General features: G+C 44.2%; 1 protein-coding gene across 5 annotated transcripts in view; it reads left to right on the forward strand.

The window, feature by feature from the left end:
• The window catches only part of MARK4 (microtubule affinity regulating kinase 4), a 672,690-nt gene that overhangs the window by 460,049 nt on the left and 187,411 nt on the right, over window positions 1-25,230 (forward strand). For all 5 annotated transcript variants that reach the window (XM_030220223.1, XM_030220222.1, XM_030220221.1 and 2 more), the window contains one exon: window positions 24,377-24,433. In XM_030220223.1, the coding sequence (XP_030076083.1) occupies window positions 24,377-24,433 (57 nt within the window). The remainder of the gene's footprint in view (window positions 1-24,376; window positions 24,434-25,230) is intronic.

Raw genomic sequence — 25,230 nt, forward strand, 5'->3', positions numbered from 1 at the left:
GGAAGACAGGTTTGAAGGTACACGGTGGGGTGGGAGAGGGGAACAAGTGAAAAAAACTGCTAGCTGTGTGAAAAGTCAGCAAAGGAAAGTGTTGCAGGGAGAGGGGTAATACAGAGGTTCTGTATCTACTGGCTCTATGTGCATGGGGATTAGAGAGAGAAGAGCATGCTGTATATAGAGGGTAGTGGGGAAAAAAGACATGCTTGGGTGTATGTGTGGGAGGCAGCAGAGAGACAGATATAGTGGCTGTCTGTGTTGGGGGGGGGGGGGTGGTTAGCAGAGAGATATACTGGGTGTATGTGAGGGGGACATGCTAGCTATATGTGCTGTAAAAAACCAGGACATGCTGCTTGTGTTTGGAGAATGGGAGGAGTGCTGCTGCCTGATCTGGGTCTGGGCAGCATGCTTAGTTTTTGGGATTGTGGTGGTGTACAGACAAACTGGCTTTCATTATAGCAAATGCCTATGTTTGAGCACTGCAATGTGAAGGTAACTTGCTAATAACTCTACAGTGAAACCGGCGCTCCAGGGAAAAAGGAATCCTGGAAACATGTACTGCTGACAATATATGACCTGCAGGGCAGGCCCTGCCACTAAGCAGACTAGACACCTGCCTAGTGCAGCAGCATTTGGGAGTAGAGTGCAGCAGGAGTTCAGCGTTTCATCTTTCCCATTTTCTCTTAGCTCTGTTGTTGCTACTGCCACTGCCACCCGCCTTCTTCCAGAGCAGAAGGGACAAGTGGATTCAACACCTGTATGGGGTCTTTAACCACAGGCCTGCACTCAGCTCTGATGTGTTCCCTGCCCCATGGAAGGAAGTCCTGTATCGGATGGTAGCATCATGTGGCAGTGCTCAAGCATGGGCCTGTTGTTAAAGACCCTGTGCCAGCAGTGAATCCACTTGTCCCTTCAGCCCTGGAGTAAGGAGAATGGCGGTGAAGGTGACACTAGTGGCAGCAGAAGCACAAATCAAGCAGGGGGAAAGAAAGAGGGGTAGAAATGGTCATTGGGAAGGGGCAAGTAAGGAAGAGAAGATGCTGGCCATATGGGGAGAGATAGGGATGGGTAGTGGAGGTGCTGGACTGTGAGAAGATAGGGAGCGGAAGGGGAGATGCTGGACTGTTGGGAATGTATTGGAGGGCAAGTGGAGATATTGGACTATAGGGGTAGGGTGACAGTGCCAATGGCTGAAGGTTCACCTAAGATTGGCCTTAGTGACTTTGGACAAGTGAATACATCTTTCCACAAAAACAATGAAAAGCAAATTTTAAAAAAACCCCAAAAACATTTGGGGATAAACTCGGTGTCTAATGATACAAATAAATAAACCAAGATTGACCAAAGTAAACACTAATACAAATGCAAAAATTAGATGTAAAAATAGGTTTAAAAAGGGCTCAAAACAAATTACAACTATTTGCTCATCAAATGACAGGTCTCAGATTTCACTCAGACAAGTTTTTATTTTCTCAATTTTTGTATATTTGTACAAATAGAGGATGTAAGAAGAGTGGGATAAGAGAGGGCACTGAATAGTTATAAGATCCACCATTCCATGGACAAGTAGTCACAATTTGTTTTGAGCCCTCTTTATATTTTTAATTTTTGCATCTAAATTTGTGTTTACTTTGCTCGTTCTTAATTTTATTTATTTATTTATTTATTTGTATTGTTTGATACTTGAGTGTTTCTACAAATGTTTTTTTGATTTGTTAATTTTATAATTTCAGTTTTGCATGTTATTTGGTAATATATACATGCAAAATGACTCTTATAAAATTGCACAAAGCACAAAAGTACTCAAGATGGCATGCATTCAAGTGTTTTTACTATAGGCATTGCCTGGGGTGTGGTCTAGGTAGAGTCATGAACGCGTAGGTTATAAACTTTCTTAATTTCCATGCATACTTCAATAATCTATGCTTGGTGTAATGACTTCAGCTTCAGCGTAGATGCAGTGTTGTCAGGATTTACATACACTAGTATTTTGTAAAGACAAACAGGTACTTCACTTAACCTAAGCGCACTGTTATAAAATTCTCCACTATGAGGGTGTCTATAAGAATGCACACGTTTTTAGGTGGCAAGAATGCACATAAATGACCAGAATACCAGCATATGAGTGTAAATGCCAATATTCCAGCCACACACTATTATATAACTTTGCACCTAAATGATGTGTAGTTTACACATACTTTTTCCATAGAATACCAGCATAACTTGTCAAACATGGACCTAGAATTGTGGCATGATCACTTAACACTAGCCATAGAGCTGCTGAAAATGCTCACACCTAAATTGCAAAATATCATACATTTAGAGGGGCATTTTCGATATGACGTCTAAATTGGACTTTGGACGTTTTGCGCTAATTATATCAAATAGGAAATGTGACCATTTTCAAAAAAGCAAAATGTCTGTTTTGGTTTTTTTTTTCAAAAATATAGTTTGTAACAAGGTTTTCTGCTCTGTGCATTTATCTTTTCAGGCCATTTAAAAAAAACGCACAAGTGAAAAACGTAGAAAATCAAGCCATTGAGATGTAGGAAGGGCCAACATTTTTAGCAGACTGGTTCCCCAGACATCCCAGGAGAGCAATGGGGCACCCTAGGGGTGCACTTTATACAAATGCTCCCAGGAACACATCTCACCACTCCCTTATCTTGTCTGCTGAGCCCTCCAAAACCTACCCCAAACCCATTGCCCCCAACTGTACACCACTATGATAGCCCTTATTTTCACATTACATTACATCAGGCTTGTAGCCCGTTAACACCTCAACAGTTCTAAGCAGGGGTGTAGCCAGACATCGCGGTGGGAGGGGGCCAGAGCCCAAGGGGGTTACATATTGGTCTGCCACCGCCCTGCCGTTCCTGTCCTGCCGCTTTCCACCCACTGCTGCAGCAAATACCCCCGCCAGCTGAAGCATTGTCCAGCGCCGGTCTCTGGCACCACCGCGTTGCCTGCCCTGCTCTGTCTTCTCCTCACGTCCAGCACACTCCTTTTAGTGAAACTTGTTCCGGACCTGAGGGGAAGACAGAGCAGGCAATGCGGTGGTGCCGGAGACCGGTGCTGGACAACGCTTCAGCTGGCGGGGGTTGTGGACCCCCACCAGCAAAACCAGAGGCCCACAGGAAATTTGGGGGGTGGGGGCGCAGGCCCCTGTGGCCCCACGTAGCTACGCCACTGATTCTAAGCAGGTTTTAATCAAAGAAGCTAGAACACACTTCTGGGATGCAATATTAATACCAATTTTAAATACAAAATTTTCTGAAAAGATATGTTTTTAAATTCTTCCTAAATGATGTATAGGACAGTGCTAGAGAAAATAACTTTGCTATTTCCTTCCATAAATGTACTCCCTGAACTTCTATCAAAAAGGCCTGGCCTTTTTCTTCCTTTAACATATGGAAGTATTAAAAAATTGTCAGTCGAGCCTGTTGGGTTTGGGCAACAGAAGGGGCCTGAAGTGGCAGAGACACCTTAAAGGTATGTGTTTGGCAGCAGCCAAGACTGTTATTGCTAATCATTGGAAACGATCAGAGGGGCCGACCAAAGCTGATATTAAAGCTTTGTTTGGTGGGAGAGCTGGAACGACTTACGGATAAGAGACTGGGACTTTTTGATCTGACTTCTGACCTGTGGACCCGTGTTGTGGTTCTAACTCAACATTCCCAAGGGGGAATATAATGGGGGTGGGTTGGGGGAGGGGGAGGGTAATCGTTAAGGGAGGGGTAGTTAAATAATTGTAGTTTTTTTCAATACAAGTTTGTTAGACCAATTATGCTTAGTTGTAATGAGCATATAATGTCTGTACATTTTTCTTATATTCAATAAAAATTTAACGTTAAAAAAAAAAGTGAAAAAAAAATTGTTAGTCAAATGCATCCGAATTCTGTTAACAGATGTGAAACAGAAGTGATTAGCAAAAAGATCCTACTACACACAAACAATTTTAACCAGCAGTACAGACATAAAAAACAATACCAACTCATAAAGAATCTTATTAATACCAACCCAGTCACATCATCCTACACAAACTGCCCATCGGCTGACCAGCTGGCAAATTACTTCAATAACAAAATCACCAATCTTTGCAGCACAATTTCACAAGATTGTACTAACATTGATTCCTTTCTCGATGAATTGGATCCCTATGGAGATGAAATTCCAGCCGACCGTTCATGGACAAACTTCACCCTCCTTACCACGAAAGAAGTCTCTGTGGCACTCACCAAACGTTCCAAATCTCACTGCCATCTCGACCCATGTCCCAACTACTTAATGAAAAATGCCCCAGAACGCTTTATCATAGATCTCACATCCCACCTAAACCTTCTGCTACAGCAAGGTTCATTCCCCACTGAACATGGCAAGATACTGCTTACACCAATACCGAAAAATCCTAAGAAACCAGCGAGCAATGTCACCAACTACCGCCCCATCGCCTCCATTCCTTTACTAATTAAATTGATGGAAAACCGGGTGACCTCTCAAATCAACGACTACATACAAAAATTTTCCATTCTACATGAGTCACAATAGGGCTTCCGTCCAGCCCACAGCACAGAAACTGTCCTACTCACCCAGTGGTGTGCTGGAGCTGGCTCTGTCCGGCTCGCAAGAGCTGCTTGTTAATTTTTGACAGCTCTTGCGAGCCGGTTGTTGTTTGGGGCGAGCCGGCTCCATTACAGAGGTAAGCATGGCAGGAGGGCGCCATGCTTACCTCCCCTCCCGCTCCCAAACATGTGCAGCGATTTTCCTTCGCCCCCCACCGTCCCCTCCCGCTCCCATCCATCTTGTTTAGTACCTCTCCGTTAAAGCGCCGCCTTATTTAAGCCCTGCTGCGTCTCCAGCCTTCCCTCCCTGCTTGCTTCGATGAGTTATTTCGTGCCCTTAGTCCCGCCTTCTGACGTCATACGTTTCCTTAAGCAGCCCCGGCTGGGATGCGCAGTGTCTGGAACTGAGGAGCGAGGAAGCCCACATGGCTGTGCCGCTCAGGAGAGGAGACGCATGGTGGCGCTGAATGTGGCTTTCGATCGGCTGCGGAGCGTCATCCCCGCCTGGCGGGACGAAAGGAAGCTGACCAAGTCTGAGACCTTGCAAATGGCGAAGATCTACTTGGATAAGCCAACAATCAGCCTAACTGCAGTATTCTCCACCGTTTATAATTTTCTTAATAGACCCTTTGAACAGTCTAAGTAAATCAAATTAATCAAGAGTTGATAACAGTATAGAATGAACTAATCGTTCATATTGTTTAGAATCAAAATATTTTCTTATGGTACAAAGTTTTTTCATTAAAAAAACTGCATTGGCTTCCTATCAAGGACCGGATAACTTTTAGTTTTTAAACAATTTTTTTATTGATGGTTCAGCATGTTACAGCTGTACATACTTAATATTATAAAATGACAAAATTATTGGAATAACGTAACACGCGTGTGAACATGGAAGTTCCTGCTATTGATATTTTTATTCCCCCCCCCCCCCCACCCTCTGTACTCCCCCCTTCACCCTTCTCACCCGTGTAACTCGTAACAGAATGCTTATGGTTATACTGTAAAAGAAACTTCCAAATAAAATATAAACTGTTTACAGGAACTTTGTAGTTGTTGTTTATTATTACACCACTATGATGTACATTCATCTCCCCTCCCCCCAAAGCCCTTTACTTAGAAGTTAACACTTAGAAGTGTGTAAGCAGGAGAAGCACATCTCACCATTTGAAGTTGTCCTTTTCCCTATCCAACCTTTATGTTCCACCCCACCCCCCTCCCAAGCTGCTCCTATCCCCTCCTCCCTCTCTACTCTGCTCCCCCTCCCCAGAGGTATCTTCCAGAGTTTGTGTCTAAATGTTGATTACCCCTTATGCTCCCCAGAATCAAAGGGAATTAAGTACCATATTCCTACTCCTTGTATGTAATGATTGAATATATGGGCCCCAAATGTCCAAAAAAGTCTTCCTCCTCCTAGAGGAGCCTCGCACCGCCCGTCGCTCAAAAAGCATCAGCTTGTGAAACCTATTTCTCCAGTGCCAGAAATTCGGGAGAGAGCCGCCCACCCACTGCCAGAGAAGCAGCTGTTTACCAACTAGACAGGCCTTACGGACCAAATGTTTCCCTGTTGTGCCCTGCAAAACAAAGCTCTCATACTTATCCAACAGTATCCCAACCGGGGAGCGTACAACTTTAGAGCCCAACAAAAAGGACAAATAGTGCAGGACAGCGATCCAAAAACGCTGTACCTGATAACACTCCCATAAACAATGAAACAGAGACCCCGGTAATCTCCCACACTTCTCGCACAAAGGATTCTCAACCCCACCCATCTGAAAGATCTGAGTTTTTGTAAGGTATGCTCTGTGCAGAATCCGGTATTGATATTCCCAGAGACCCGCATTCCCTGTCATCTCCGGAATCCGAGACGTCAACAAATCAAAGTTTAAAGATAATCCCGGTCTGGCTAAATCCCGAGCCCAACACGTTTTTATCAATTCCCTGTCCTTCTTTTATTTTATTTTATTTATACTTTTAATCAATTATTCAAGGATATCCTTGTACAGAAATACAGGCTTGGTGGAGGGGTAGCATTGTATATTAACGAGAGCCTTGAATAGATTGAAAATTCTGCAGGAAACAAAACACTCCTTGGAATCACTGTGGATTGAAATTCCATGTGCAAAGGGGAAAAGGATAGTGATAGGAGTGTACTACCGTCCGCCTGGCCAGGACGAACAGACGGATGCGGAAATGTTAAAGGAAATCAGGGACGCAAACAAACTGGGCAACACAATAATAATGGGGGATTTCAATTACCCGCATATAGACTGGGTTAATGTAACATCTGTGCACGCAAGGGACATAAGATTTCTTGATGAAATCAAGGACAGCTTCATGGAACAGCTAGTTCAGGAGCCGACAAGAGAAGGAAAAATACTAGACTTAGTCCTTAGTGGTGCTCATGATCTAGTGCAGGGGGTAACGATACGAGGGCCGCTTGATAACAGTGATCATAATATGATCGGTTTTGATATTGGCATTGAAGGAAGTGAAACTAGGAAATCAAGTACGCTAGCGTTTAACTATAGAAAAGGTGATTACGACAAAATGAGAAAAATGGTGAAAAAAAGACTGAAAGGAGCAGCTCGCAGAGTAAAAAACTTGCATCAGGCGTGGATGCTGTTTAAAAACACCATCCTGGAGGTTCAGGACAAATATATTCCACGTATTAGAAAAAAGGGAAAAAAGACTAAACGTCAGCCGGCGTGGCTAAACAGTAAGATAAGGAAATCATTAGAGCCAAAAAACAATCCTTCAGAAAGTGGAGAAGAGAACCAACTGAAAGTAACAGGATAGATCATAAGGAATGCCAAGCCAAATGCAAAGCGGAGATAAGGAGGGCAAAAAAGGACTTTGAGAAGAAATTAGCGTTGGAAGCAAAAATACATAGTAAAAATTTTTTTAGATACATTAAAAGCAGGAAACCGGCCAAAGAGTCGGTTGGGCCGCTGGACGAAAATGGTGTTAAAGGGGCGATCAAGGAGGACAAAGCCGTAGCGGAGAAATTAAATGAATTCTTTGCTTCGGTCTTCACCGAGGAGGATTTGAGGGGGACACCGGTGCCGGAAAGAATATTTGAAGCGGGGGAGTCGGAGAAACTAAACAAATTCTCTGTAACCTTGGAGGATGTAATGGGTCAGTTCAGCAAGCTGAAGAGTAGTAAATCACCGTGACCTGATGGTATTCATCCCAGAGTATTAATAGAACTAAAAAATGAACTTGCGGAACTACTGTTAGAAATATGCAATCTGTCCCTAAAAATCGAGTGTAGTACCGGAAGACTGGAGGGTAGCCATGTTACTCGATTTTTAAGAAGGGTTCCAGAGGAGATCGGGAAATTATAGGACCGGTGAGTCTGACGTCGGTGCCGGGCAAGATGGTGGAGGCTATTATTAGAATAAAAATTGCAGAGCATATACAAAAACATGGACTGATGAGACAAAGTCAGCACGGATTTAGTGAAGGGAAGTCATTGCCTCACCAATCTAATGCATTTTTTGAGGGGGTAAGCAAACATGTGGACAATGGGGGAGCCGGTTGATATTGTATACCTGGATTTTCAGAAGGCGTTTGACAAAGTGCCGCACGAAAGACTCCTGAAGAAATTGCAGAGTCATGGAATCGGAGGTAGGGTATTATTATGGATTAAGAACTGGTTGAAAGATAGGAAGCAGAGAGTAGGATTACGTGGCCAGTATTCTCAGTGGAGGAGGGTAGTTAGTGGGGTCCCGCAGGGTCTGTGCTGGGTCCGTTGCTTTTTAATGTATTTATAAATGACCTAGAGATGGGAATAACTAGTGAGGTAATTAAATTCGCCGATGACACAAAATTATTCAGGGTCGTCAAGTCGCAGGAGGAATGTGAACGATTACAGGAGGACCTTGCGAGACTGGGAGAATGGGCGTGCAAGTGGCAGATGAAGTTCAATGTTGACAAGTGCAAAGTGATGCATGTGGGTAAGAGGAACCCGAATTATAGCTACGTCTTGCAAGGTTCCGCGTTAGGAGTTACGGATCAAGAAAGGGATCTGGGCGTCGTCGTCGATGATACGCTGAAACCTTCTGCTCAGTGTGCTGCTGCGGCTAGGAAAGCGAATAGAATGTTGGGTGTTATTAGGAAGGGTATGGAGTCCAGGTGTGCGGATGTTATAATGCCGTTGTATCGCTCCATGGTGCGACCGCACCTGGAGTATTGTGTTCAGTACTGGTCTCCGTATCTCAAAAAAGATATAGTAGAATTGGAAAAGGTACAGCGAAGGGCGACGAAAATGATAGTGGGGATGGGACGACTTTCCTACGAAGAGAGGCTGAGAAGGCTAGGGCTTTTCAGCTTGGAGAAGAGACGGCTGAGGGGAGATATGATAGAAGTGTATAAAATAATGAGTGGAATGGACCAGGTGGATGGGAAGCGACTGTTCACGCTATCCAAAAATACTAGGACTAGAGGGCATGAGTTGAAGCTACAGTGTGGTAAATTTAAAACGAATCGGAGAAAATTTTTCTTCACCCAACGTGTAATTAGACTCTGGAATTCGTTGCCGGAGAACGTGGTACGGGCGGTTAGCTTGACGGAGTTTAAAAAGGGGTTAGATAGATTCCTAAAGGACAAGTCCATAGACCGCTATTAAATGGACTTGGAAAAATTCCGCATTTTTAGGTATAACTTGTCTGGAATGTTTTTACGTTTGGGGAGCGTGCCAGGTGCCCTTGACCTGGATTGGCCACTGTCGGTGACAGGATGCTGGGCTAGATGGACCTTTGGTCTTTCCCAGTATGGCACTACTTATGAGCTGTGTGCTACAAGGAGGGACTGTGTGTCCAGGGACTGAGTTAGTACTGAGCCCAAATGCCTGTGTGAGAGGGCTCAGGGGGAAGAAATCTATGGAAATTGAACTGTGCAAGAAGAAATGTTTAAAATGGAAGATTGCACCGAGTAGGAAGAAATGAAAGGGTTAAGCTGGAAGAACTGTTTAAGCTTGTGAAAGTGTTTTAAGCTAAAAGAAGTGTGCCCCAGAGGCTGGAATAAAGATGTGTATGAAAATAGCGATTGGTGAGACCTGACTATGTTTGCCTCTTTGAGAACCAGGTCACCCCGAGTAGAAAGGGGTAGGATACTAATTTGCATAAAATCTGCATACTGAGAACCAGCTCACCCTGAGTGAAAGAGGGACCTGGGATCCTGAGGTGGGAGCTTCATCATCACAGTAGCCTCATCATTTTCACAATATTTGTTCTATCTTTCCTTCTTTCTCCAGCATCCATCCTTCTGCTTTTACACCATTGTTTTTCCCCTTTCCAGTTTGTCATCTTCTTCTTTCTCACTCCCCCAATTTCAGTCCTTTCACTGCTACCTGCCAGCATCAGCCCTCTTCACTCAGCCCCGGGATCTGTGTCAGCCTTCATAAAGCCACCCACCCAACACAACCCCAGTACCAGAATCAGTCAGTCATTTCCCATTGCCCTCCAGTACTGTTGGATCCTGGTGTCTCTGCCTTCTAGCCGTGCTGGAAGGCCAAGGCATCATCTGTGATCCTGGCACCATCCTGGGCAGCAGCAGAGGGGGACTGCTGTAGCACAGGACCACTGTAATTGGATGTAGGTGAGTGTAAGACTCGGGGTGCCGTGCCTGTTTTGTCTGGGCCAGGGTTTTGTGTAGGGGATCAGGATTCAATTGCGGGAGCAAGAGGGAGATTGGAGCCTGAGGGTGAGGAAGGGGATCCGAACACATGGGAAGGTGAGGAGGGGAATCAGAACTGTTAGTGGGGGGTCAAGAGGGGAGCAAGTACTCGTGTTAGAGCAGTACAGAGTTTTGGATCTGCCAGGGAAGGCTAAAGGGAGGGACATAGGTTTAAGAGTTCTATAATGTGTGGGATTATGGGGGCTGTACATACAGTGTAGATGTTTGTACTGTGCACTTATCCAGTGTTATATTTTAAAGTCAACAGAGGGTAAGAGCAAACAATAACTGACACTTCTAAAAATGGTACTTTGAAAGTTCCAGGTTGCAGGTCTAACTCCTGATATTGACCCTTATGAACATGGACATTCCTCCCCCTTCTGCAAACAGGAATGAACATCCATATTGTTAGCCCACCCAAGTCCTGCCCAGAACACGCTCAGATCTTGCCAGATGCACCTTCTTCTGTTTTAGACATTCATATCCTGGCTTTGTAAAATCATGATTTGGACATCCTTTCAGTTTGGACATCTAAGGTGCCAGTTTATGTTAAATCACAAATAGTGCTTCTAAAGTAAGCACCATAACCATATAACAGTGTTAACCCATTAGTTATGTAGAGAATTGGTTCTAAGTGGGCTTCATTGGTCTGTCCTTTGCATTTTTTAAAGGGAGACCACTTTGCCACCTGGAGATGGGTTTTCTTGGAGCCACTGTAGATGGTCTTCATCTATTTTATTTATTTTATTTTATTTATTGCATTTGTACCCCACATTATCCCACCTTTTTGCAGGCTCAATGTGGCTTACAGAGTGTTATTATGATATAGTCATTACATGATCTTAAATACAGTCGGTAATAAGCTGAAGGTAGATGAGGATTTAAATGGAAAGGTGATAGTAAGGGTCGTGTGAGAGGTGTTTTTGAAGCACTTGGGTGGTTTAGGAGTGATTAGTTTCATTAGGATGTCTTTTGTAGGCTTTGTTGAAGAGATGTGTCTTCAAAGATTTGCGAAAGCTGGTTAAGTTGTCCATGGTTTTCAGGGCCATGGGTAGTGCATTCCATATCTGTGTGCTTTTGTACGCAAAGGTAGTAGCATATGCCTGTTTGTATTTAATTCCTTTACAGCTGGGGAAGTTCAAATGGAGGAATTGCGGGCTGATCTTTTGGTGTTTCTTGGCGGTAAGTCCACTAGGTTTAACATGTAGAGTGGGGCATCTGCGTGAATGATTTTGTGTACGGTCGTGCAGATCTTGAACTCAATTCGTTCCTTGAGCGGGAGCCAGTGTAGTTTCTCTCTTAGGGGCTTCGCACTTTCGTATTTAGTTTTTCCAAACTTCGAGCTACGGTGTTCTGGGCTGTTTGGATTTTTTTAATGGTCTGTTCTTTACAACCTGCGTACAGAGCGTTGCAGTAGTCCAGGTGACTTATCACTAGTGACTGTACTAGGGTGCAGAAGATGTTTCTTGGGAAAAAAGGTTTTATTCTTTTGAGTTTCCACATTGAGTAGAACATTTTTTCGTTGTATCTTCACATGGGTGTCTAGTGTGAGGTTTCGGTCAATAGTGACTCCAAGAATTTTCAGATTTTCTGAAATGGGAAGTGTGCAGTGTGGTGTGGTTATGTTGGTGTAGTTGTTTGTATTATATTGGGAAGTGAGAACTAGACATTGAGTTTTTTCTGCGTTAAGTTTTAACTGGAATGAGTCTGCCCAGGAGTGCACGATTTGGAGGCTCTGGTTGATCTCATTGGTTATTTCGTTTAGATCACTTTTGAACGGGATGTGGATCGTGACATCAGCATATATGTAGGGGTTAAGGTTTTGATTGGCTAGGAGTTTGGCTAGTGGTATCATCATTAGGTTGAAGATAGTTGGTGAAAGGGGGGGATCCTTGAGGGACTCCGCATTCCGGTATCCAAGGTGGTGATCTATCAGTGTTCGTTGTTACTTGGTAGGATCTGGTGGTGAGGAATTCTTTGAACCATTTGAGAACTGGGCCTCCGATTCCGAAGTATTCTAATAGGTGTAGTAATATTCCATGATCCACCATGTCGAAAGCACTAGACATGTCGAATTGTAGTATGAGTATGTTCTTGCCGGTTGCAATTGTTTTCTTGAATGAGTTCATTGCAAACACTAGTACAGTTTCCGTGCTATGATTTGATCGAAATCCTGATTGAGACTCATGTAGAATTGAGTGTTTGGTCAGGTATTCTGTGAGTTGTTTTGTCACTATGAGTTCCATCAATTTTGTTATGAGCGGGATTGAGGCAACTGGTCGGTAGTTGGTTAGGTCCATTGTGCTTTTCTTAGCATCTTTTGGCAGCGGAGTGAGTTAGATATTTCCTTTTTCCGAGGGGAAGAGACCATTTAGGAGTCTGTGGTTTACTTGGTTCGTGAGGTCTTTTTTGAATTGTTTGGGTGCGGCTCTTATTAGGCTGGTAGGGCAAATGTCAAGTTCGCATTGAGATTTGGCATATTTTCTGAGCCAGTATGTGAGTTCCTCTACTGAAATCAAGTCAAAATTGGTCCACAATCGATCGGCTGGGTATTCCTCCGTTTTTGGGTCTAAGCATTCAAGGATGCTTGTGTACTCAATAGTATTGCTTGGTATCATGCGTCGAAGCTTTATGATTTTTTCATTGAAATAGTTCGCTAGGTTGGTTGCCGAAGGGGTGTCTATGCTATTCGATGTGACCTGTGTGATGTTTAGGAGATTGTTTACAAGTGAAAAGAGTTTGTGTGTGTCCTTGTAATTTGGTCCTATTATAGTTTTTCTAGTACGTTCTCTTGGTTTGTCTGATGTTGTATTTGTAATTTCTTTGTAATTGTTTCCACTGTTTGAGTGTGTGTTCGTCTTTTTTTTTTTTTTTGCTCCATGCTCTTTCTAGTCTTCTGACCTGTGTTTTTAGTTCTTTCAGTTCTTCGTTAAACCATGGGATTGAGCTTTTTCTGTGTGAGGTTCTGGTTTGGAGCGGTGCTATCTTGTCTAGAACTGTTCTGCATCTGTTGTCCCATTCTTGTAAAAAATGGGGTGAGTCTGTAGTTGCTGTCCATTCGTCGGTATATACAGTGGTGGAAATAAGTATTTGATCCCTTGCTGATTTTGTAAGTTTGCCCACTGACAAAGACATGAGCAGCCCATAATTGAAGGGTAGGTTATTGGTAACAGTGAGAGATAGCACATCACAAATTAAATCCGGAAAATCACATTGTGGAAAGTATAGGAATTTATTTGCATTCTGCAGAGGGAAATAAGTATTTGATCCCCCACCAACCAGTAAGAGATCTGGCCCCTACAGACCAGGTAGATGCTCCAAATCAACTCGTTACCTGCATGACAGACAGCTGTCGGCAATGGGTCACCTGTATGAAAGACACCTGTCCACAGACTCAGTGAATCAGTCAGACTCTAACCTCTACAAAATGGCCAAGAGCAAGGAGCTGTCTAAGGATGTCAGGGACAAGATCATACACCTGCACAAGGCTGGAATGGGCTACAAAACCATCAGTAAGACGCTGGGCGAGAAGGAGACAACTGTTGGTGCCATAGTAAGAAAATGGAAGAAGTACAAAATCGACAAAGATCTGGGGCTCCACGCAAAATCTCACCTCGTGGGGTATCCTTGATCATGAGGAAGGTTAGAAATCAGCCTACAACTACAAGGGGGGAACTTGTCAATGATCTCAAGGCAGCTGGACCACTGTCACCACGAAAACCATTGTACACATTACGACATAACGGATTGCAATCCTGCAGTGCCCGCAAGGTCCCCCTGCTCCGGAAGGCACATGTGACGGCCCGTCTGAAGTTTGCCAGTGAACACCTGATGATGCCGAGAGTGATTGGGAGAAGGTGCTGTGGTCAGATGAGACAAAAATTGAGCTCTTTGGCATGAACTCAACTCGCCGTGTTTGGAGGAAGAGAAATGCTGCCTATGACCCAAAGAACACCGTCCCCACTGTCAAGCATGGAGGTGGAAATGTTATGTTTTGGGGTGTTTCTCTGCTAAGGGCACAGGACTACTTCACCGCATCAATGGGAGAATGGATGGGGCCATGTACCGTACAATTCTGAGTGACAACCTCCTTCCCTCCGCCAGGGCCTTAAAAATGGGTCGTGGCTGGGTCTTCCAGCACGACAATGACCCAAAACATACAGCCAAGGCAACAAAGGAGTGGCTCAGAAAGAAGCACATTAGGGTCATGGAGTGGCCTAGCCAGTCACCAGACCTTAATCCCATTGAAAACTTATGGAGGGAGCTGAAGCTGCGAGTTGCCAAGCGACAGCCCAGAACTCTTAATGATTTAGAGATGATCTGCAAAGAGGAGTGGACCAAAATTCCTCCTGACATGTGTGCAAACTCATCATCAACTACAGAAGACGTCTGACCGCTGTGCTTGCCAACAAGGTTTTGCCACCAGTATTAGGTCTTGTTTGCCAGAGGGATTAAATACTTACTTCCCTCTGCAGAATGCAAATAAATTCATATACTTTCCACAATGTGATTTTCCGGATTTAATTTGTGATGTGCTATCTCTCACTGTTACCAATAACCTACCCTTCAGTTATGGGCTGCTCATGTCTTTGTCAGTGGGCAAACTTACAAAATCAGCAAGGGATCAAATACTTATTTCCACCACTGTATTTGTTGCCAAAATGTTAGAGGGTCTATTTTGCCTCTTGTAGTATAGGTTCTTTTTTCTTGTTTTTGTTGTGTCTCTTTTGTTTTCCAGAGGAGGGAAGTGTTTGCCTTGTAGTGGTTTGACCATGGTGTGACTGTCCATTTTGTGTCTCTGATTGTGAGGTTCGCTTCTGATGAGAATTTGTGAGTTATGATGTCTAGTGTGTGTCCTTTCTTGTGGGTGGGTTGCATGTTGGGCCAGTGGATTACCCATAATTGGAGGAATTCCTTGCATTCGTGCACATTATTTGTATTAGTATCGTCAAGATGAAGGTTGATCTCTGCTCAAGCTAGCTGACTGTCTTTGCCCCAGTGCTCTAAATTTCTCTTGAGGGATCCCCCATGCCGCGCTCAGTCATGGTGACACTCCTATTTATTGTACACCATTTTACTGTTATCCATGAATAGCAATGTACTAAGACCAATAACACAAAGAGGCATATTTTCAAAGCACTTTGGGAGGCTAAGTTCCATAGGTTTCTATGGAACTTTGAGAGGCTAAGTGCTTTGAAAATGAGCTTGTATAATGTTTTTTACCCAGCCTGCAACAGAACTACTACTACTTATCATTTCTATAGTGCTACTAGATGTACGCAATGCTATACACTTGAACATGAAGAGAGAGTCCCTGTTCGACAGAGCTTACAATCCAAGGTAATTACAAACAAAACCTTTAAGATAGTTTCCCACCAGTATTTAATTCAGAGAGTAAACTCCGAGGGTAGACCTCAGGCTCTTCTAAGCTCTTAAGGGTGTCAAATCTCCTCTTCTGCATCAAATGCTTCAATTATTTTCTGCAGCATCTTGTGGTTGAATTGAGGATTATGCTTTTAACTGCTCTTCCGCTCTGTAACAATCTCCAAGAATGAAGGATCCCTGGGAAAATGAAGCCTCAAAATCTTTTTAACTTCTTTATTTCCGTAAAGTGAAGAACTTCTCCTTTCTTTACTATGCTTAATTTAGTTGGGTACAGTAAAGCTGTTGCATTTCATGCAAGGAGTCTGTTTTTTCACCGCCCAGAAGGCCTGTTTTACTCAGCCCTGTCATCCAGAAAGATTCATACTTTGGTTTCTTTATATTACAAGGGGCCTGCTTTCCTGACTAGATTTAGTATCAGGTGTTTAGGTTTATAGGTAAGATTTTAAGAAGGATTTTTCTATGCCAGTGGTCTTCACTAATTTTTAAGGCAGGGCCACTTTGAATTCTAATGAACTGAAGAAGAGCCATCAAATATCTTTCTGTGTGCAGTACTACTGATCAGTGTGTGTCAGTGATATCCATCCACACCAGCATGCTTTCAAACGTTTCACTGGGGGATATCCTCAAGGAGGAGTGCATTTCCAAATACATTCTCTTGTCTATTGAGAAATACCTTGTCCTTCAAACATAGGCTCTTCCCCTATCACTTTCTCCTTTCTGTTCTGAGCTTAGGTAGACAGGCATAGAGTAGCAGAAAAACCTTTCAGAAAGGCAATGGGGCCGCCATTGGTCCCCAGGCCTTGCATTCAAGAACTGTTCTAGGCATATTGCTCATCAGAGGGAGATGTCCTGGGACCCTATGAGCCCAGATCTTCTGGGAGCAGGGTGGCTTGGAATATATGTCTCAAGAGTTTGCTAATATAAAATTCCAAATTACTTCCTGTCCACCCTTCAGGATCCCCATAAGTTGCATCTCCTTGAGCAGTTTCCTAAGTCTTCAACTTTTTGCATTAATTTCTGCATTGTCTGGTAATACTGACAAACCACTGGAGTGGAAAGAACAACAGTGTCCCACACAAAGTCAAAGCAGCAGGAGGAGAGTAGGTTCAGAGAATCAAGCTATTCAAGGAACAGGCATTGTTTGCTTGAAGAGCCTGATTCTGTTCCCACTCCCCTCCTGCTGCTTTGTTTGGTAATACTATCTTGATTCTTGCTTCAGGGTTAGCAAGATATTCTCCTTGTCAGAAGTACTCTTTTCAGCTTTTTCTGCTCTGTTTACCACTTCCCTGAGTTCAGCCCATGCCTCCCAGAGCTGCACTGTTTTTTCTCTTTAAGCTCCACATTCCCAGTTCAGATTGTTTTGAGTATTACCTCAGAATCCAGTGTTGAAGGTGCAATACTGTCTGCATCCAGGCAGGGCCGGTCTTAGGCAGAGGCAGCCGCATAGGGCCCCGCGCCTAAGGGGGCCCCACGCGGCGTGCCTCGCCTCTGCCTCGCCGACCACACTCGTCTGCCCTCCACCCATGTCCCGCGACGCGAGTCTCCTCGTTCCCCTGCTGCTCCCCCTCCCTCCAACCACCTGAGACATCTCCCGTCTGACCCCCCCCTCCCCGCCACGCCAAACGACCCTCTTCTGTCGCCCGCACCTCACCTGACCCGACCCAGCATTTAAAAAACCCTCCAAGCGGCGGTGCCGGTGCCTCGCGTCTGAGGGAAGAAAACTCGCTTCGTCGTTGGCCGGCCTTCCCTTAAGTCCCGCCCTCTGATGTAACTTCCGCAAGGGCGGGACTTGAGGGAAGGCCGGCCAACGACGAAGCGAGTTTTCTTCTCTCAGATGCGAGGCACCGGCACCGCCGCTTGGAGGGTTTTTTAAAATGCTGGGTCGGGTCAGGTGAGGTGCGGGCGACAGAAGAGGGTCGTTTGGCGGGTCGGGGGGGGGCAGACGGGAGATGTCTCAGGTGGCTGGAGGGAGGGGGAGCAGCAGGGGAACGAGGAGACTCGCGTCGCGGGACATGGGTGGAGGGCAGGGGGGACGGGGGGGGTTACTGGACATAGGTGGATGGCATTGGCAAGGGGGGCAGGAGGGTCGCTGGACATGGGGTGGATGGAGGGGAGGAGGGCTTCTGGACATAGGGGGAGGGCAGGGGGCACAGGAAGGTCACGACATGGGTGGATGGCGGGGGAGGGCATAGGGGACAGGGGGGGTTGCTGGACATGGATGGCGGGGGGGACAGGAGGGTCGCTGGACATGAGTGGATGGCAGGGGAGGGGGGTTCTGGACATAGGTGGAGGGCAGGGGGCACAGGAGGGTCGCTGGACATGGGTGGATGGCAGGGTAGGGGGGTTTCTGGACATAGGTGGATGGCAGGGGAGGGCAGGGGGCACAGGGTCACTGGACATGGGGTGGATGGAGGGGAGGAGGGCTTCTGGACATAGGGGGAGGGCAGGGGGCACAGGAGGGTCACAACATGGGTGGATGGAGGGGAGGGGGTCTCTGGACATAGGTGGATGGCAGGGGAGGACAGAGGGGACAGGGGGAGTTGCTGGACATAGATGGATGGCAGGGGGGACAGGAGGGTCGCTGGACATGGGTGGATGGAGGAGAGAGAAGAAATGCTGGACATGGATGGAGGCGAGGGAAGAGTGAGGAAGGAGATGAGGTGAGGGAAAAGGAAGAGAGGAGAAAAAGTGCACATGGATATAGAAAATAGGCAGAAGCTGGATCCACTGGACAGTCAAGTCTGCGGCGGACCCAGCTTTTACTTACGGATGTAGGGCAAGAAATGAAGAAGAAAGGCGGAAAGTAAAGACATAAATGGAAAGGAAGCCCTGGAAACGGAGTTAAGAGGACAGATAGCAGCACAATCTGATACTGAGCCAGCATGATCAGAAAAACAAAGTCACCAGACAACAAAGGTAGAAAAAACTATTTTATTCAGGATTTATTAATTGGAATATGTTAGTTTTTGGAAATGTGCATCTGTGATATTTTTCATGTAAGTTTTAATTTTTATAGTATTGCTACATACTGAGTCTGACTTCTTGAGGTAACTTTCCAGTTCAGTATTTTGCATTCATGTGTTTTTCAGGTGTGATCAAGGAAGGTGCAGTATTCTGCTAGCGTATAGTTTGCAGCCCTTTTTGTTTGTTTTTTTTCACTAGGTTGTGCACTGGTGTTTTAGAGCCCGGTGTAATTACAGTTGCCTTTCCACGCCACGCATAAGGTGTAGCTCGTCCTGTCCTTGGAATTAGTGCTGTTATGGTTTGTTAAGGTTATGAGTGTGTTTTTGCACACGTTTGTATATAGTGTTTTGCAGTGGAGAGATTGTGTGTTGGCCTTACTAAGGTGGCACCAAACATCGGAAAGGGTGTAGAGCCTAAATCATGACACACTCTCTCTAAAAGGGTGTTTTGTGGCTCTACATGAGAATTGTGATATTATGATCCCTTGCTAGCTTCATATTGTTGATAATCTGCATTTTCCGTATGGCTGGTATATTGTGTATAAGGTATTAATTCTGACTTTTTTTTTTTTACTTATTTTTTTCTGTGTGTTGTCAGACAATTATGGATGACAGAGTCGGAGTCTTCTTGAGTCAGAGAGTTGTGGTATATATTTAAAACAATTTAATACCTTGGTGGTCTATATGTTTTTATATTGTACATTATATTTACATATCACTTAATTTTATTGTATATCTTTTCATTTCATTTTTATTTTATTGCATATGGGTTACAGAGTAATAGGGGAATTTGAAAGTACTGAATCTTTTCTTAATATTTTTCCTTTATTCTCCTTTGTTATGAGAATTGGAACTACTAATTGTAGTGGACTTGAACTGAATAATTTTCTGGGGAGGGGAGGTTTCATGATAGCATTGTGCTTATTATTCAATCAGTTTTTGTACAAGTTTAGCTTCATTTGTCTTTATTTGAAATTTCATAAATAAAAAAATGTTCTAAAAATGGAATAATTTTATCAATGGGGTGGGGCGGGGCTAGGATGGGGCCCACCAAATTGGTCTGCATAGGGCCCCGCACTTGCTAAGACCGGCCCTGCATCCAGGGATGCTGTGCCCAATCCAGGGATCATGCCATCTTTTGCATGATCCCTAGATTGGTGCACTTATTGTTGTTTGCAGGTTGCGACAGCATGAACCCAGGTCCTTGACGCAGACACTGTCGAAACTCTGTGGTGTTGGACATTAGGAGAGACACTGCCAGCTTAAGCCTCCAGTGCATAGAGGAGCTGTGGAGGAGAAGCGTCATATTATAATGGCTGTCGGGTGTGGTGAGTACACCTGACAGCCCTGAAATAAGTGTTATATAGTTATTAAGTTAATAATATCAAAGCTAACATTGAGTAACATTAAGAGTATATTACATATATAGTGTGTGTTCTCTATAAATGTGGGGGAATGTACATTAAGAAGTATATTACATATATATGTGTGGTCCCATAAATGTGGGGGACACATAAAATGCTATGCGACTTGTGAAAGTGTGTGATTGATATTTTTTCACTGTTTAATTGTAATATATTTGTATAGCAGAAGTACAGATTATTGGGGCACAAAGGTTGCTTGCAACAAAAATCAAAATAAAGGTGAGAAATTCAATGATTGTGAAACTTATCCACCCTGTAGGAGTTGCTTTTACCTATCAGTGAGCACTCTGTTTGGGTGAGTTACAACTCTGAGAATTTTTCCTAAAAAATGTATGTGAAGTTTCTATCTCTCTCTCTCTCTCTCTCTATCTCTATCTCTCTCTCTCTCTCTCTCTCTCTCTATATATATATATATATATATATATATATATATATACACATTACTTACAGTAATTTTGGAATTCTTAGTACATGACCCATAAACATTCTTATACTTACTATTGTTATATGTAGTGTGAATACCAGTGGTCACATTGGGATTTATATATAAATCTTTTGCAGGTAAGCATTCCTTCATTGTTTGTTGCATTGTCACTTTTGTTGCATTCATGGTGTTTCACTGGTTTATTCCAAGACATATTAATCTGCCATTTAGCCAAATGCTTATTGCTAAGCCTCCATATTGTGGGGACAATATTTTAGTGTTTTAAAGGAGTGCTTCCACAGCTCAACATGTCCTCCTTTTGCTCCAACATCACGTAATCACCAGGGGTAATAGTGCACCACCATTTTTCATTTCATTTATTAACATTTACAGTAGGGCTGTACTGAATATTCATAGGCAATTCGATTTGGCCCGAATAGTGCTCCAAATACATTGTTCTTATTCAGCCAAATAGTGATTTAAATACAAATAATATGGGTCTGTACTGTGCTAAATTCTACTGAAATGAACACTTGATCTCTGATTTCACATTACTTGTTTGTTTTATTATTTGTTACATTTGTAGCCCACATTTTCCCACCTATTTGCAGGCTGAATGTGGCTTACATAGTACCGTAAAGGTGTTTGCCAATTCCAGTATGAACAAATACAGTAATGTTGTGGTAGAATAAGGTTCATGTGTACAGACACATTAAAGCTCAATGCCCATTATTTGTATTTGGCTGAAAAATATTTTTCATTATTCTTATTTGGCCGAATAGTAAAATTATACTATTTAACTTATACCCTCCTACTTTCCTTTGAAGTATTAGTATAAGAGGTGAAATATTCACCTATAATTTAGATGTAAGCATTTATGCCAAAATTTAGATGCACTCATTTATGACAGGTCAATGGCTGGAGTAAGTTGGTGTATCTAAGTATGAAACTGATAGTATTCCGTAAGTTGTGCCCATGGCCTGCTATGTGTAGCTGTAAGTGACTTTATAGGGGACATAATCGAACGGAAACGTCTATCTCCATGGGCATTTATCTCCGAGAACGGGTCCATGAAGGGCGGACCGAAGCGGTATCTCGAAAAACATGGACGTTTATCTTTTTTTGAGCTGGGCGTTTTTGTTTTTATCAGCGATAATGGAAAACCGAAAGCGCCCAGTTCAAAAAACGAATAACTCCAAGACATTTATTCGTGGGAGGGGCCAGGATTCGTAGTACACTGGTCCCCCTCACATGCCAGGACACCAACCGGGCACCCTAGGGGGCACTTTTACAAAAAAAAAAAAAAAAACAAGGTAAAACAGCTCCCAGGTGCATAGCACCCTTCCCTTGGGTGCTGAGCCCCCCAAATCCCCCTCAAAACCCACTGCCCACAAGTCTACACCATTACTATAGCCCTAAGGGGTGAAGGGGGGCACCTACATGTGGGTACAGTGGGTTTGGGGGGCGGGTTTGGAGGGCTCCCATTTACCAGCACAAGTGTAACAGGTGGGGGGGGGATGGGCCTGGGTCCACACTGCCTGAAGTCCGCTGCACCCCCTAATAACTGCTCCAGTGACCTGCATACTGCTGCCAGGGAGGTGGGTATGACATTTGAGGGTGAAAATAAAAGTTGTGAAACGGCATATTTTTGTGGTAGGAGGGGGTTGTGACCACTGGGGGAGTCAGGGGAGGTCATCCCCGATTCCCTCCAGTGGTCATCTGGTCATTTAGGGCACTTTTTGGGGCCTTATTCATGGAAAAAACAGGGTCCAGGAAAAGTGCCCTAAATTCTCGCTAAAAACGCATATTTTTTTTTTCCATTATCGGCGAAAGGCGCCCATCTCTGATCGGCCGATAACCACGCCCCAGTTCCGCCTTTACCACGCCTCGACACCCCCCATCAACTTTGTCCGCATCCGCGACGGAGTGCAGTTGAAAATGTCCAATTCGGCTTTCGATTATACCGCTTTATTCGTTTTGTGAGATAAACGTCTATCTCCTGATTTGGGTCACAATATAGGCGTTTTTCTATTTTGATTATAAGCAGGTTTGGCACATACTTTAAACAACAGCACCTACACTAAAAATTTATGTAATGCCAATTATTGGTGTCTCTGGTGCACATAAGTGCTGGCATTCTATAAACTACATGCACACTTGAGGCCAAGTTATAGACTGAGGGGATAAGTTTGTATCTGAGGCCATACAGGGTTAAGTGACTTGCCCAAGTCCATAAGGAGTGTCAGTGGGATGTGAACCTTGGTCTCTCTGGTTCATGGCCTATTTGAGACTTGATGAGTACTCTACTGTATAGTAAGACTGTAGCCCATTATTCCATTTGTTTAATTGAGGATAACAAGTACATGTGCTTCTGTTCTTTATTTGGATTATTTTATTTGTAATTGTGTATGCTGTTTTGTTGACTGCTTTAATTATAGATGTTACTTTCTAATCTGCTTAGTTTAAGTGGACTATAAATACTTGAAAAAATAAATAAAATACTCTCTAGGCAGTGAAGTGATGATAGCTCTCGTATCAAGCCTGCTCACTGTCCTGGGACACTTTTTACACAGCAGCTAGGAAACGCAGGTGTTTGAAGGGGCAGCTAACAGAGCTCATCCCTCCAGCCACTGCAGAGTGGAATCTTGTTGTGTGACAGAGGCTTCGCAGCACGCCACTGAAGAATATCTTAGGCTTGCAACATTGAGGAAGGTAGAGGTAAAATGGGGACGAGGAGAACTAACAAATTCAGTGGGAGGGAAGATTCCCCTACCCCAAACTACCTCTCTTCTCATCTGGTACCCAAGGGGTAAATATTCAACTGGTGGCAGTCAGCATTTTTTCGGCTGTTGCTGGCGTTATGCTTATGGATATTCAATGCCAGGCCATGTCCCGGCACTGGCATTGAATATCTGGGTTTGTGCTGCTGGCTGTCCCTTATCCGGTTAAATGCAATATTCAGCAGTTAACCACCTAAGTGAAATTGGACAAAGGTAGAACTTTGTTTTATGCAGTCTGATTTGTCTGATTAACTTTAAATTCTGAGAATTGGCAAGTAACCGAATAAGTGTCGACTCTGCTCCTGGACCACCCACAAAATTGTTGGCTGTGGCTTCAGTAGTTAGTGCTGATATTCAGCCACACTAACCAGTTAATTGCAGTTGAATATCAGCAGATAACCCCATACAAATGATTTAACAGGGCAGGAGTCCTCCTGCTCGTTTAAATTGCTTTGAGTATAGACTCCTATATATATTTTTTTAAACCCTGACTTTAGACTAGCCACTGTCAGGTCTGATCCTGCATTTACATTGTTTATGTTTTTAACTTCCTAACTGTGAGAGTGGGTCCAGTGCAGAAATGTGTTACCGAGACATTTTTTATTTTTTAATTTGGATTTTGCTCACACCTTTTTCAGTAGTAGCTCAAGGTGAGTTACATTCAGGTACACTGGATATTTCTGTGTCCTAGGAGGGCTCACAATCTAAGTTTGTACCTGAGGCAATGGAGGGTTAAGTGACTTGCCCAAGATCACAAGGAGCAGCAGTGGGATTTTAACCAGCCACCTCTGTATTTCAAGACCGGTACTCTAACCACAAGACCATTCCTCCATGATGGGATCTCCATAAATGGAAGATAAGAGCAGGCCGGACACACCTTTGTCTAGGATGATGTAGGCACAGGGGAACCAATAATGATTACTTCTCCAGGCCCCTTCTGGCTTTATTTTTCTTTGCCACTGGTTCTCACAGATTGAAAGAGGAATAGCTATCATGGCATGCTAACAACTGGCATGGTACATTAACTGGTGTGTGACAGGTGGGATAGTCTGGCAAGGCACATGGAAGGTTAGCTGGCTGTAGAATTTGCCCTGTGATCCCTCATTTCCACCCAGTTTCCTGTTGAGTTCACACTGATTTCCTGTACTTTTTTTTTTGTCAGATTGTGTCTGCTGTTCACTACTGTCACCAAAAGAACATCGTGCACCGGGATCTGAAGGTGAGATGTCTCTCCGCTCTCTGCTCTAGGACACTACTCTCTTGTGCTTCCTGAGGTAGACAATTATACCTCCTCTTCCTCCTCCTTCTCCTGCCCACTCTCCCTAGTCTATCACAATCTGGTATTCTCATTCAGTGTACCTCACAGTCCTTCCCAGTGTACCTCGGCTAACCTCAACTCAGAGAATGGAGGCTTTTAAAACATTTTTTTGTCCAGTGAATACACATAGTTCACTTGGACTTCTAAAACCATGCACACACTTTGGAGTTTGAAGATGTGGTATTTTATTTGTATTTTGAGCTTTTGAAATATACAATGAAATGTATAGCTTCCTAGGAGCATTCCAGGGTAGGGTTACCATATGTCTGGATTTACCCGGACATGTCCTCTTTTTGAGGACATGTCCGGGCAACCAGGTGGGTTTTGCCAATCTGCCCATTTGTCCGGATTTCTGGACAAACGGGCAGGCTGGTGGGTGGGCCGTCCTGTAGGACAGCCTGCCCGCCAGCCTGCCCGTTTGTCCAGAAATACAGACAAACGGGCAGATTGCTAGCCTCTCTTCCCCTTAGTTACTACTGCCCTGGTGGTCTAGTGACCTCTTCCGCCTTTGGGGCAGGAAAGAGCCCCCTCTTTCCTGCCCGGAGCACTGCCCTGAAGTCTCGCGAGGTCACTTCAACTCTCGGTGGCCATTTTGAATCGGCACCAAGATCACCAACAGGAAGGATGCATGCAGGGCAGCGCTCCGGGCAGGAAAGTGGGGACTCTTTCCTGCCCCGAAGAGGTCACTAGACCACCAG

The sequence above is a fragment of the Microcaecilia unicolor genome, chromosome 11, assembly GCF_901765095.1.
Source record: "Microcaecilia unicolor chromosome 11, aMicUni1.1, whole genome shotgun sequence".
Taxonomy (NCBI): Eukaryota; Metazoa; Chordata; class Amphibia; order Gymnophiona; family Siphonopidae; genus Microcaecilia; species Microcaecilia unicolor.